The sequence below is a fragment of the Coturnix japonica genome, chromosome 8, assembly GCF_054131305.1.
Source record: "Coturnix japonica strain WE chromosome 8, WE-NBRP24, whole genome shotgun sequence".
In the NCBI taxonomy this organism is placed as follows: Eukaryota; Metazoa; Chordata; class Aves; order Galliformes; family Phasianidae; genus Coturnix; species Coturnix japonica.
In genome coordinates, this window is record NC_140670.1 from 23,078,499 (window position 1) to 23,090,783 (window position 12,285).

The following is a 12,285-nucleotide window of genomic DNA, read 5'->3' on the forward strand; positions in this document are numbered from 1 at the left end:
CTTAGCCTGGTAGAAACAAGCAACATTTATCCAGCATCCTCTGTGTACAGCACCGCTGTAGTACCATCCCTTCTAATTTTTCTCCATCTTTTACCCTCTTCCAGATAACAGCATAAAGCTGAAAGATGCCTTTACCCCTTGCAACCGCAAATAGCATTTTTACACTCCTTCCAGAACAGAATTCAGCCTTAAGATTAGAGTACAGGAGATCAACAGTTTAACTACCAGGCTTTACTACCACCTCAGGGGTCTCCTAGTTAAGGACATTCTTTAAGGACCGAGGACAGGTCCTAGTTAAGGACATTCTTTAAGGACCGGCCGGCCCCCACCTCACTTCCAGCGTGTTCTCCTTAGGAGAGGAGGAGCCGCGGCCTCCACCGGCGGCCGCCATTTGATTACACCGTCTCCTAGGAACAAGAACTGGCTCGAGCTCCTGCAGGAACCAACCAGCCAGAGAGTGGGGAGGATTTAAAGGGCCTGCGCACTTATAGGGATGTAGTTTGTACATACGGGTGTGCTGATCTGCTCTTTATGATCGTAATTAAAAGGTCATGGAGTATGATCAGTTCTTCTTCCTGACTCGAGGGTAATTCTGCATGAGGGGCTACCTTTGATCTGGGCAATTATCTCTATTGCTGACCTGTGGGTAATTCTGCCTGCCCTGAGTTTCTTAATCTGGGTAATCATGGCTGCAGATCTATCTGAATTAGAGCTGGGGAGAAGGCTGCAAGTCTCTTGCCCTGCCACCCCTGCCCCATACACGCCATTGCTACTCTCACTCTAATGGCATGCTGCCCTTCTCACAGTGAGGTGCACTGGAGCTGCAGCACAGCCCTGCACTGTGCCTCCTGTCCCCATAGATCTATGCCATATAAAACCAAGGTAGCATGAGGAAGCTTTATTCTGCCATCCCGCAGATCTGGCTCCATGTTATCTGCCTATTGCAGCACACAGACCTTGCAACGTTTGGATTTCTACCTTCCTTTCTCTGGGCTACAGTTCAGCAGACTGCCCGAGTCCTTAACCACTATTAGAAAGTCCAAGTTGTTGTATTTATGTATTTATTCATTTTTATGACCCACAATATTGCTGAAGCCAATACTAACGGTAGGTCGTGACCCCTCACGCAGTTCTTAGGTGGGAGAAATTATCTTGTTGATAAAGGGCGTCTGTTTGCCTGAGGCTTGTGCAGGAAACTACCACACCCTCCCACCGTTGCGTTACTTAATGGTTATAAAACCAAACAGCGGTGACTCAACAACAACAAAAAAATCACTTTCTTCTTTTCCAGCAGCCAAACACAATGAGGACTTAGTACACAAAAGCCCCAAATCCTCGCGTCTTCGTGTGGCCGCTGTTCCTGCCCATCCAAAGGCCGCCCTGGGGGCGGTGTTAAGTGTGGGGCGTTGCGTTGCAGCGCAGTTGTGTGGTGTATCACGGCATAGTACGGCGGAATGGCGGGCGATCACTCTCGTAGTCTGGGCAAGGGTAAGTACCAGCCGGGCAGGCGGCTCTCGAGGGATGGAATACAGCTGTAACACTCGCCTCCGTTCTCTCTTCAGGCAGCGCAGCTCCGGGCCCGGTGCCCGAGGGGGTGATCCGGCTGTACAGCATGCGGTTCTGCCCCTTCGCTCAGAGGACTCGCCTCGTTCTCCGTGCTAAGGGCATCAGGTGAGGCTGGCTCCTTGGTGGTCCCTCTGGGGAGGGTTCCTGGCCGTCATAGCCTGTTCTGAATAAGTGTGACTGGAGCCTGGCAGCGTGCTGTTTGTTTTCCACGTAAGCTGCAGCAGATACGAAGCAATAGGAATAGTCTGTGTGTGTTTGTGCTGCCACTTAGCAATGTGTAGCAGGAAGCAATTGACCTTTTTGACAGAAAAAGTGTCACTGTCTTATTCCTCTTTTGTAATAAATCCATAGTTGTCACTGCTTGTGTAGTTTCTTTTTCAAGATAGCCATGTCATTTTGTCATAGAATCAATGGCTTAGGTTGGAGAGGACCTCAAACCTATCCAGTTCCATTCCCCTTTCTGTGGACAGGGTTACCAGCCACCACATCAGGGTCTAGGATTCTATGCAACTTGGTCTTGAACATCTCTAGGGATGGGGCACCCACAGCTCTCCAGGCAGCAATGCCAGTGCCTCACCACCCTCTGAGTAAAGAATTTCTTCTTAACATCTAGCCTAAATCTCCCCTTGTCTATTTTAATGCCCTTCCTTCTTGTCCTAACACTATCAGACCTTGTAAATAGTCGATCTCTCTCCTGCTTACTATCTCCACTCAAGTACTGGAAGGCTGCAATGAGGTCTCCCTGAGCTCAATAAGCTCAACTTCCACAGCCTTTCTTTGTAGGAGGAGTGCTCCAGCCCTCTGATCGTCTCTGTGGTCCTCTGGACCTTCTTGTGCTGGGGGCTTGAGGCCTGGACACAGTACTCCAGATAAGGCCTCATGAGGGCAGAGTAGAGGGGGGACAGTCACCTCCCTTACCCTGTTGCCATTCATCTTTTGATGTGGTCCAGGAAACAGGTGACCTTCTGGGCTGTAAGTGAGCACTGCTGGCTTGTGTCCAGCTTTTCATCCATCAGTACTCTCAAGTCCTTTGCAGAACTATATTTTTTATATAATTGGTATCCGTTTGGCTTTTATTCTGCATATCTTTTCTATGCAAGGCAATAGGAATCAAAGTTGAGAAGTCTGAATGCTGTCATTTGGTCTTTGATGTAAAATCAGATTAAAGTGGATCTTAATTTCAGCTGTGGCTTACTTACAGTCAAGTTCTTCTTTGTATGTCCCAGAGTTATCATGTGATAAACATATGCTGTGTGCCAAGGTTGACCTTTGTTATTAGCATGACTGGCAGGACTGCTGCTTACAGGCTGCGTTTGTGTTTTACTAGCTTAAAAAACAAGTCAGTGCAAGTCGGTGCATTTTTTATCTGGTGAAAAGTGCTTCTGCTTCCTGGCAGTATTTCTCAGAGTCAAATGGTTAATCCTAGAAAGGATTTTGGGGAAGACAAGGGGGAGCAGGAGAATGAGGATTCAGCTTCTCAAGTACTGTAACTGTTGAAGTGTTATGATTGTATGTGGAGTAGACTGCAATGGAGATGAACCTCTTTGGGTCTTGTTTCCTTTATTCTTTTAGGCATGAAGTAGTTAACATCAATCTGAAGAACAAACCGGACTGGATCTTTGAGAAGAACCCTGATGGGCTGGTTCCCATTCTAGAGACTAGCAAGGGCCAACTAATTTATGAGTCCCCAATCACTTGTGAGTATTTGGATGAAGCATTTCCAGGAAGGAAGCTGATGCCTTCAGACCCATATGAGCGAGCCTTTCAGAAGATGCTTCTGGAACATTTCTCAAAGGTACTGTATGATCAGAGTGGGATTGTGCTGCTTAATTTACTAGAGCTTCAAAATCTGCAGCTGTATTGCCAATGCTGCTTTCATCACTTGAGAGGTGTTGTGTGTAGGGAAACCATTTAAATAACCAGAGAAATTTGGAGTTTCTTACAATTAGCTCATAAAAATCACTGTGCATCTGAATTGCACTGGGAATTAAGAAGACATGGATTCAGGAAGACAGCTAAGCTTGTTAAGGTGTGCATGACTGAGGCAGGATTTTGAGCATCCTGCAACAGAGACTACATTAGTAGGCCAAACTAGCCGAATGCTTGAGATCCAGGCAGTGACAGTTGCTGTATGTTAATGAGTCTCTCTGTAGGAAGTACTAGAGCTGTATAAATGCAGAATATGAAGTGACTAACTGAAAGAGCCTGCAGCCAAGGTCAAGAGATAGCTGGACTAGCATAAGGCTGGTTTTGGTTTTCACTGTGGGGTGGAGGCTGGTGTTTTGGCTGACTAGAAGTAAGCTTCCAATGTTCTGTATGTAGATAGACCCTTCAAAGTATATGCTTGTACTATAAAACAAAAGAAGTCAGCTTGGGTATGAAGCAGGTGAAGAGGGGGAGCAATGGAAGATACAAAGAGAAAGATGTGAATGAAGGAGAAATATAAAAGTCCAAGGGGAGGGGAAATTATATCTCAACATCTTAAGCTCCAAGTGACTTGCATTGTTGTAGGAGGCATTTTGAAAACTTTCTCCTTTTTACAGATAACATCTGTGATTTCCAAGGCACTCAAAGCAGGAGAAGATCTCACAACGCTGAATGCAGATTTAGCTGAAAAGTTTGGCAAACTTGATAAGGTAAGAACATCTCATGATAGCAAGCAGCATAGCAGTTTTGTGCTTCTCACCTACTCCCCTGGTTTTTTGGTATGGCTGTTTCTTTTTTTGTTTGTTTGTTTTCTGCTCTCATGCTTTGGCATTTGGAGCAGATCTCTTATTATTTATGTGACAGCCATAGCAATGAACAGTCTTTCAATTTCATCCCCTTGGCCTGGGATGTACAGTAGCACCACTAGAGTGTAATCTGTCCTTTGCAGAAATCCAGCCCTGGGCTGTGTTCTGCTACTATGGTGTAATGTGACTTCAGCTGAGCTCCAGGAAATGCCAGGTGGTGGGTTTTTTTGTGTGTGTGTTAGGAACCTTATAATCCTTATTTAGTGTCAGTAGTGGTTCTTGGATAGCCTGAAGAGCTGCTGAACTTTATCACAAATCCATTCCTTGTACATTTTTAACAGTTACAGCTGATGCTTGTTTGGCTCGAGCAAGAACTGATGCTTCAGCACATCTCTTCTGGTGCAAAGCTTGCAAAAGTTTTCCACTACTTTCCTGTGTGTTCTGTTTCCTGCTCCCCTAAGCAGCCAAAGTTAAATTGCTTTCAAGTATTCTCATCTGTCTGATCAGGCTGATGTTTAAGTAGTGCAGATACTTCAGTTCTTGGGAGAAACAAAGTGTATTTCTCTGCTCTGAAATACAAATCTGTAGAATATTAACAAGGAATTAAGCTTCCTGCTACTTTATTAACTCTGCAAAGTATTTGTTACTCCTTTGGTGTCTCTGTTTTAGTGTAATGGTTAATTTTGCAGCTGTAATTTTGGTTAATTTTGCCCTGGGTAATTTTGCAGCTGTAGGTTGACTGAGGTTGGCAGAAAGGGGCAGAGCAAATGTTGCTCAGTCTACTTTATTATGTGTTGTCTTAGTTTCAGCTGGAATGGATTTTTTTCTTTAGAGTGCTTGGTATGATGTTATGTTTTCGTTCTAGGAGAAAAACAACTTTGATAACACACCAGTGTTTGTAGTTGCTGCTAAATGGTGCTGTTAGAGCTGTAGTCAGAAAGGCACATGTTTTTAAACATTGCTGCATTGTGTCTGCTGCTATCCCATAGAGGGAGCTATGTTTCTATCTCTGAACTGTGCAACTGTCAGGCTGCATTTTGCTTGACACTTGATGATTTAAACAGCATGGGGTGTTTTTGGAGGGACTGCCTTAAAGTTTCTGTTAGACCATGGGGTCTGAGGGGAAGATTGTAAATGCTATAGGAGTTCAATCTTAAAAATGCCAAAGCCTGGAAAGGCAGGGACTAGTCTTCTGAAGAGCAAGCGTGGATCTGGGAAGTCCTTGAAGGGGACTTCTGCTTGATCTTTATGGCGCTTGAAACAGATCAGAAGCCTTAAGTATAACAAGGAGAACGTGCTGCAAATATGCTTGTTGTTGTTGTTGTCGTGCTGCTTTATGTGCTGAGCGCTGGAGGTTTCTTTCTGTTGCATGTGAACATTGTATTTCCTGTTCCTCCTGTGCCTGGAATCGAATCCAGTTCCAGATACAGCGTTAGGAGTATTTTCCTGACAACAACTGGACTGAAGTGCCATTGGTAAAGAGTCCCTGCTGAAACTGGCTTCTACTTTAGCTGGACGTTGTATTTACCTGGCGTTGTTCTAGAAATGTGCATATTTGATTCATCTCTTTTTTTACAATCTTTTTTACAAGTCAGAAATCACTAAATAACAAATTCTGTGAGATGAATTCCTTTTTGTTTGTGCAGAAGCTATAGATCCCTAATAATTAATATTTTGTGGCAGTTTTTGAACCAGCTCTGGAGAAGAAGTGGACTGACAGTGTATGAAGTAGTTAAATTTGATATCACAGTTGCATTACTTACCAGTTCTGACTTCCCATATATTGCGCACATAAAGGGAATGTGCTGTACATGCATTATTTCCTGCCAGATTCCTGCAGGATACCTGTATTCCACCTCAGGGTGGGCTTTTTGTTACTGTAGTCTCCTGGTGTGGAAATCTTCCTTCTGAGGATAATTGTTATCTCTTGTCCCTCACAGATTCTCTCTCAGCGCAACACTGTGTTTTATGGTGGGGACTCCACCTCCCTGATTGACTACCTGATCTGGCCCTGGTTTGAACGCCTAGAAGCCTTCCAGCTGAAGGAGTGAGTACCTTGCCTGGCTTCTAGCATGTTACTGAAATGCTGCTGTGTATTCATTGTGTATTAGAATATATGTTGTGGCAAAGGACTGCTTTTAAGGCTGGCTGAAGAAGCTGTGAGCTTCCTTACGATTTTGAGGCAGGTGTAAACATCCTAAATCAGAGTAGGAATCTTATAGGGAAAAATACTTCCTTTCACCAGAGCTGTTTTCGTAAAATTCTGGCAGTTCTGGAAGTAGTAGTCAAAATTCAGGTCTTTATTTCCATTCCTACAAGAAGGGGGGATGGGGGGGAAGACATTTACTGGAAGAGATTAGAGGCATGGAGGCCGAGGTTTGAATTTGTTAATCTAAAACCTTAGGCTTGAGATGGGTATCTCCTCTTCAGCCCAGGATTTCTGAGAAAGGAGGCTGGTTTTGTTCTGTGAAGAATGAACTGTGTCCTGCCTTTCTATAGGTAGAAGATATATCCCATTTGTAATAGATTTTTAAAATTTTTTTTTAATACATAAGTGTTAGATACGTGCTTACATTTACCATGGTTTTGGGTTGACAAGAAACTGGCCTCAGTGGAGAACTGTTTTATAGCTGGTTTAACATGGGGCCAAAGAGTCAGCTTGTATGAGGACATTGCTGATAAAAGGGAAAAATGAGTGTTGTTCTAATACCATGCAGATATTTGCTTGCTCAGTGGGATGGGGAAGAAAATTGAGAAGAATTCTTGTACTGAGATAAAGACAGTTTAGTAAGAAATAAAAAAGGGATAGAGAAACAACAGTGAAAGAATAAACAGTAAGTGATGTACAAAACAATTGCTTGCTGCCCTCCAACCAGTGTCCAGCCAGTCCCTGAGCAGCAGTGGCCCCCCTGGCCAATTATCTTGTTTTATTGCTCAGCATACTGTCTTATGGTGAGGAATATTCCTTTGGCCACTGTGGGTCTGGGTCAGCATCTGTCCTACCCCCAGTCTCTTTGCTGGCAGAAGACACAAGAAACTGAAAAGTCCTTTGTGTCAGCACTGCTAAGAAACAACTGAAACATCAGTATGTTATCTGCAGTATTCTCACTCTTAAATCTGATGTACAGCACCATACCAGCTAGGAAGAAACCTAATTCTATCCCAGCTGGAACCAGGACAATGAGTATAGAGCAGTTTAGTGCATCTTGGTGACTAAATTGTTCTTGAAGAATGAGGAAGATGCAAGGAATCCTTCAAATGAATTAAAACTATTGTAACATTGATGGGCTGCTTCTCTGCTTTGTTTTGTCTGATCCTTTATTGGAAGGGGAAGTATTACAAGCTATACAGGACCAAAGGCCTAGAGTTACCAAGGTACCTGAATGATCAAGTATCTGGACCACAGTCTGTTAAGATGCTTTCTGAATAAGAGTTACAAGCTACCTAGAGAAACTGTACATTAACTGAACTTGGGACTTAGAGACTGGAGTGCAGAATACCCTTAAGTCAGCGTACCAGGAGAGAACAAAAAAGAAGTTTGCACTGTCAAGCTTTCAGCTTGCCATGTACTTAATTGTGTTCAAGTGGATTTGTGGATTTTGTTGGCTTAATTTTGTTTCCTCAATAGACTGTTTCTGCATTCTGAGTGGCTGGGTTGCAGACTAGTAGAAGCTACACAGCTTATCTCAGTCTTCTAGAGAGAGGAGAGAAACTTGTGAGTTGTGAGAGTGTTTGTTAAAGAATCGCCACTAATAAAGTGCTCAAGAGGGAGGCAGAGGTGTGCAGGCCTCTGACCTCAACTCAGAGCAGATTAGAGATATGGATAGGGTCTCTTTTGTAGAAGGAATAACACAAGCAGTAACTTACTGATATCTTACATAATAATTGTTCTTTGTCAACTTTACAGAGTGAACAAGCTCTGTTAAGAACTATCTGGCTTTCCAAATGTCAGTGTGTCTTCTGTGATCTGTTACATATTTGGCACTTGCTCTGAGGTGAATGTCTGTGCGAGAGAAAGCAGTACAAGTAGTGAAACAGAACTAAAGCTGTTTTCCTTCCTTGATGCCCTCCTGATTTCTTGTTTGTGTTAAGACTCTTTCCTTTTCCCATAGTGTTTTGACTCATACTCCAAAGCTCCAGTGCTGGATGGAGGCCATGAGGAAGGACCCGGCTGTTAAAGATACAATCACTGACACACAGATGCTCAGAGGTTTCCTCCAGCTCTATTTGAAGAACAGTCCAGAGGCATGTGATTACGGACTGTGAGATGTCAATGGGCACATGCTTGCTGATGTATCAGTGCCTCTCTTCAGTGTGAGCTTTGAGGATCTAGTGCAATTTGATGTGGGGTCTTTTCTGGTTGCATTTCTTATTGTTTGGGTGAATCTATGCTGGAAAGATGGTTAAACTTCGTTCTTGTTAGGAGGAGGAGGAAGTGGAAAGCCTTTGCTGATCATGTATTTTGTGTGAAGGAAAATGGTGGTTTTACTCAGAGGTGACCTGTCATCTGTAGCCTATTTGCTGGTATTTCTTTTGGGTGGTCCTTAAACTGGCTCTCTTACTTGAATAAAAGTTGTAATGCTGATGTCTTGAAAATAAAAGCAAATGTTTCCTTTAAGCACAGTTGTTTCTTCTTCTTCATAAGCATTGGTCTGGTTGTGCAGAGAGAAGTGAGGCACTGTCAAAAAACAAATATTGTGGTGCAACTGGAAAACTATGACTTAAGTGCTACCATGGAAACATGGTGGAATGAATCTTACGACTGGAGAGCTGTGATTAAGGGCTACAGGCTCTTCAGAAGGGGTAGGTGGGGAGGAGGGTAAGGGGAGTTGCCCTCTATGTTAGTGAGTGGATAGACTGTGAAGAGCAGTCTGGTCTGAACTAGCTGGTCACAGCCGAAGAGTTGTGGTAAACAGTTTTATGTCTGGGTAGAGGCTTGTTTAGGTTGGACTAATATTAGGAGGAAGTTTTTCAGTCAGAGGGTGGTGAAGCACTGGAACAGGTTGCCCAAGGAGGTTGTGGATGCCCCATCCCTGTAGGCATTCAAGGCCAGGCTGGATATGGCTCTGGGCAGCTTGGTCTGGTGGTTGGTAACACTGCCCATAGCAGGGGAGTTGAAACAATATGGTCCTTATGGTCCCAGGCCACTCTGTGATTCTTTTTTCCTTTTTGTATCATGCCTTCCCACATAGTAACTCTGAGGAGGTGCGTGATTGTGTAACTCAAGTAGGAAAGCAGAGACGAAAGATGGATTTGAAGAACCAGCAGGAGCTCCTCTAATAAATGTGCTTCCTACTGGTCTACACAGCATGTGAGTTTGCAGCTATTGGACGAGGTTGTTTGCACTCTTGGTAGTTTTAATTCGCTGTGCAGGTTTTGTACTTGTTTTTACCTGTGGCTTTTAAACACATCTGCTGTTACTAGGAGAAAAACAAGTTAATCTGCCATTTCCTTCCAGAATGCTGATAGGCTTTAAAAGTTTCCTAGTCCTGATCTGAAGCTGTGTGTACAGTCAGTTGTCGTTAGTGAACTCAGAGGAATCATAAAGCTGTGAGGTGTTGGACCATGGGTCTATAAGCTGGTTTATCAGATGATAGCAGGGTTTGAGCTTGAAGCTATTTTCCCCAAAATGGTATGGTGAAATTTCAGCAGCAAACTTTAAAGAATTGCTAACTACAGAATATCTTGGTATTGTTAGTTGCTCTGCTTTTATTTAAAGCTTGTCAAATCTTTAGTTAGTGAATATAGTAAAGTGTGCTGAAAATTGGCTTCCATAAACATGCTGGGAATATACTGCAGTTTGCTCCACTGTATTATTGAGAGATAGTGGGAGATGTGACTTAAGTGAGATCCATCGATGGGTTAAGAACAGAGCCTGGCATCCATATATATAAGTGGCTAAGGGTTGGCCACAGTAACCAGGAGACTGTATTGTGCAAACAGAAACGATGTGTTCTCCTCATCTTTGTTTAGTGGCTCTAGAGTATACCATTATAAATATGCTACTTCAGCAAGAAAATGTAAAATGAATTATTCTACCTTATAATTTACTATTAAATATCAGTGCTCTAAATCTCCTGGCAGACAGCTGGGGTCCTGAACCCATTACAGCACATCAGGAAATACAGACCTCAGGCAAAGTGTTTTTGATGTAGTAATGAATATGCAACGCTTGGACATAGCCTGCAAAGGAAAGAAAAAGGTTATGTGAAATGGACTGGCTCTCTCCTTTCACTGTGTATGGGTGTAAAGAATAGAATTTAGTACTTTAAACAGTCCAAGAAGAAAAAGCATATTGTCAGTTTTGGTCAACAGAGGAAGAAGATGAAGCCAGTGAATAAATGATTAAGCAGACTGATAGCTCTGCCCTTTGATTAGATCTCCCCTTCAAATCTTCTTTGTATCAGTTTGTATGGCAAGTAATGTATTTACTCAACTCCTACTTCATAGTTTGCTCTTGAAGGTTGTTGGTGGTACTTCTGTTTTTCAAAACAACTGTGTGGTTTTTTTTATCATTCCTTGTGCCACCAAACATAATTGCTCTCAGCACAAGTTTAAAGGAAAAGTTCATAAATGGGGGAGGGGGAAAAAGGGAAGAAAAATTAAGAGAAAAGGAAATGGCTGTTTCTTGTCATGCCTCATTCAATAGCTGCAATAGCTGTCATGCTCATCAGAAGTGCTTGGCTGTGTATGAGAGCATGCGCTAGGCATGTGTTGGCACATTAGTACATCTCTGGACCTGCTCTCCCCGATTTTCCACTGTCATGGCATTTGTAATGTTCCCGTGTTGTTAAGATTTGAGAGCTGCCTGTTTCTCTTCTTCTCTCCTTTCTCTACTATTATTCTGGTTTTGGTTTTGTTTTTAATTTCTTTTCTATCTTTTTCATCACTCAGTTCCTTGGACAGTGATTTCACTTGGAAGGGCTGATGAAAATTCAGTCTCTTTACAGTCATGAGAACAGATGCCACTTTATTAAATCATTCCCAGTTCCTATAATATATTAGAAGGAGTGCGTTCTGCTGCTGGTCCAAAGCCAGCAGTGATGACATTAGGTTTTTTTAGCTGAGTAAATAATTAATGCTGCGTGATGTTACTCGGACTTTTTTTTCTCCTAAAGCAAATTTTGCTGATTTGCTTAAAAAAGGGATTAAAAAATTTGTCAGTGAGATTTAGCTGTGCCTCTGGTGGAATGTGAATGCTACTTAGCAGTGAGCAGTACTGTTGTATCTGAGTTGAGGAGTATGTTAAAAAGCAGCTTGTATTTAGGGACTGAGGTACAGAACATTTACTGCACTGTTCACAGCCATCTCATGATGCGAAGACCACAGTCTGAGACAGAATGCTACAGGTTTGTTTCTTAGAACACTGGCAACACTGATGGAAAAAGCCATCTCTCCAGGGAAAATGGAGCCCAGAAAAGCAGCTCTGAACAGCTTCAAGCTGAATAGAGAGGATATGGTGCTTCCTGTAAACTGCAAGCCACTTACACAACTCACTTATGTGGTTGCACCAGCAAAGGCATAAGACTGCTGGGGAAAAAGGATTACAAAGCTGTCTGCTTGGGGCCACCTGAGGAACTGATGAAAACCAACTATGTGGTAATATGGCTCAGTACTGTCCTTTGTGTCGTTCTCTGTGTATGGTCCTATTTTCTCAAATGATGCTTTTGTGCCTTTCCTACTGTCACTTCATCATCAGAAGGAAGCTCTCTGCAAGAGTACAGTCTGGGCCTATTCACAAGCTGTAATGTGACTGTTGCTTCCTGTACATGCACCACAGACCTTTTCCATATCTGTTGAGGTTCAAAAGTACAGTCTGTCTCCTCTACTCATAATTGCTAAAGCAGGGAGATTAATCAGCTAGTTCTTGTAAGAAAATAGCTCAGGTTATATCAAACTCACAGGCTTGATGCCTCTCAGTTCCTCTTTGTAGGCTTTTTATATCTTGTCTGTGTTGTGCTAGTGTGTCCATGCTCTGGATCAAAAC

General features: G+C 43.0%; 2 protein-coding genes across 2 annotated transcripts in view; one reads left to right on the forward strand and one right to left on the reverse strand.

The window, feature by feature from the left end:
* The window catches only part of CFAP43 (cilia and flagella associated protein 43), a 38,567-nt gene extending 37,981 nt beyond the window's left edge, over positions 1 to 586 (reverse strand). Inside the window, exon 1 of the mRNA XM_015867246.3 lies at positions 330 to 586. Coding sequence (XP_015722732.2) covers positions 330 to 508 — 179 coding nt within the window. The 5' untranslated portion in view covers positions 509 to 586. The remainder of the gene's footprint in view (positions 1 to 329) is intronic.
* An 845-nt stretch (positions 587 to 1,431) lies between these two features.
* Positions 1,432 to 8,916, forward strand: GSTO1 (glutathione S-transferase omega 1). Its single transcript, XM_015867247.3, has 6 exons — positions 1,432 to 1,488; positions 1,563 to 1,671; positions 3,139 to 3,361; positions 4,110 to 4,202; positions 6,239 to 6,345; positions 8,411 to 8,916. The coding sequence occupies exons 1-6, from the start codon at positions 1,455 to 1,457 to the stop codon at positions 8,562 to 8,564; spliced, it is 720 nt and encodes a 239-aa protein (XP_015722733.2). The 5' UTR covers positions 1,432 to 1,454; the 3' UTR covers positions 8,565 to 8,916.
* Positions 8,917 to 12,285: the final 3,369 nt, after the last annotated feature.

Bases quoted from the DNA above. Each gene is read 5' to 3' on its own strand.
- GSTO1 (XM_015867247.3), top strand. From the start codon at position 1,455: ATGGCGGGCGATCACTCTCGTAGTCTGGGCAAGG. The intron at 4,203-6,238 runs GTAAGAACATCT...TGTCCCTCACAG, and splicing joins AGTTTGGCAAACTTGATAAG to ATTCTCTCTCAGCGCAACAC. The intron at 6,346-8,410 runs GTGAGTACCTTG...CTTTTCCCATAG, and splicing joins GAAGCCTTCCAGCTGAAGGA to TGTTTTGACTCATACTCCAA.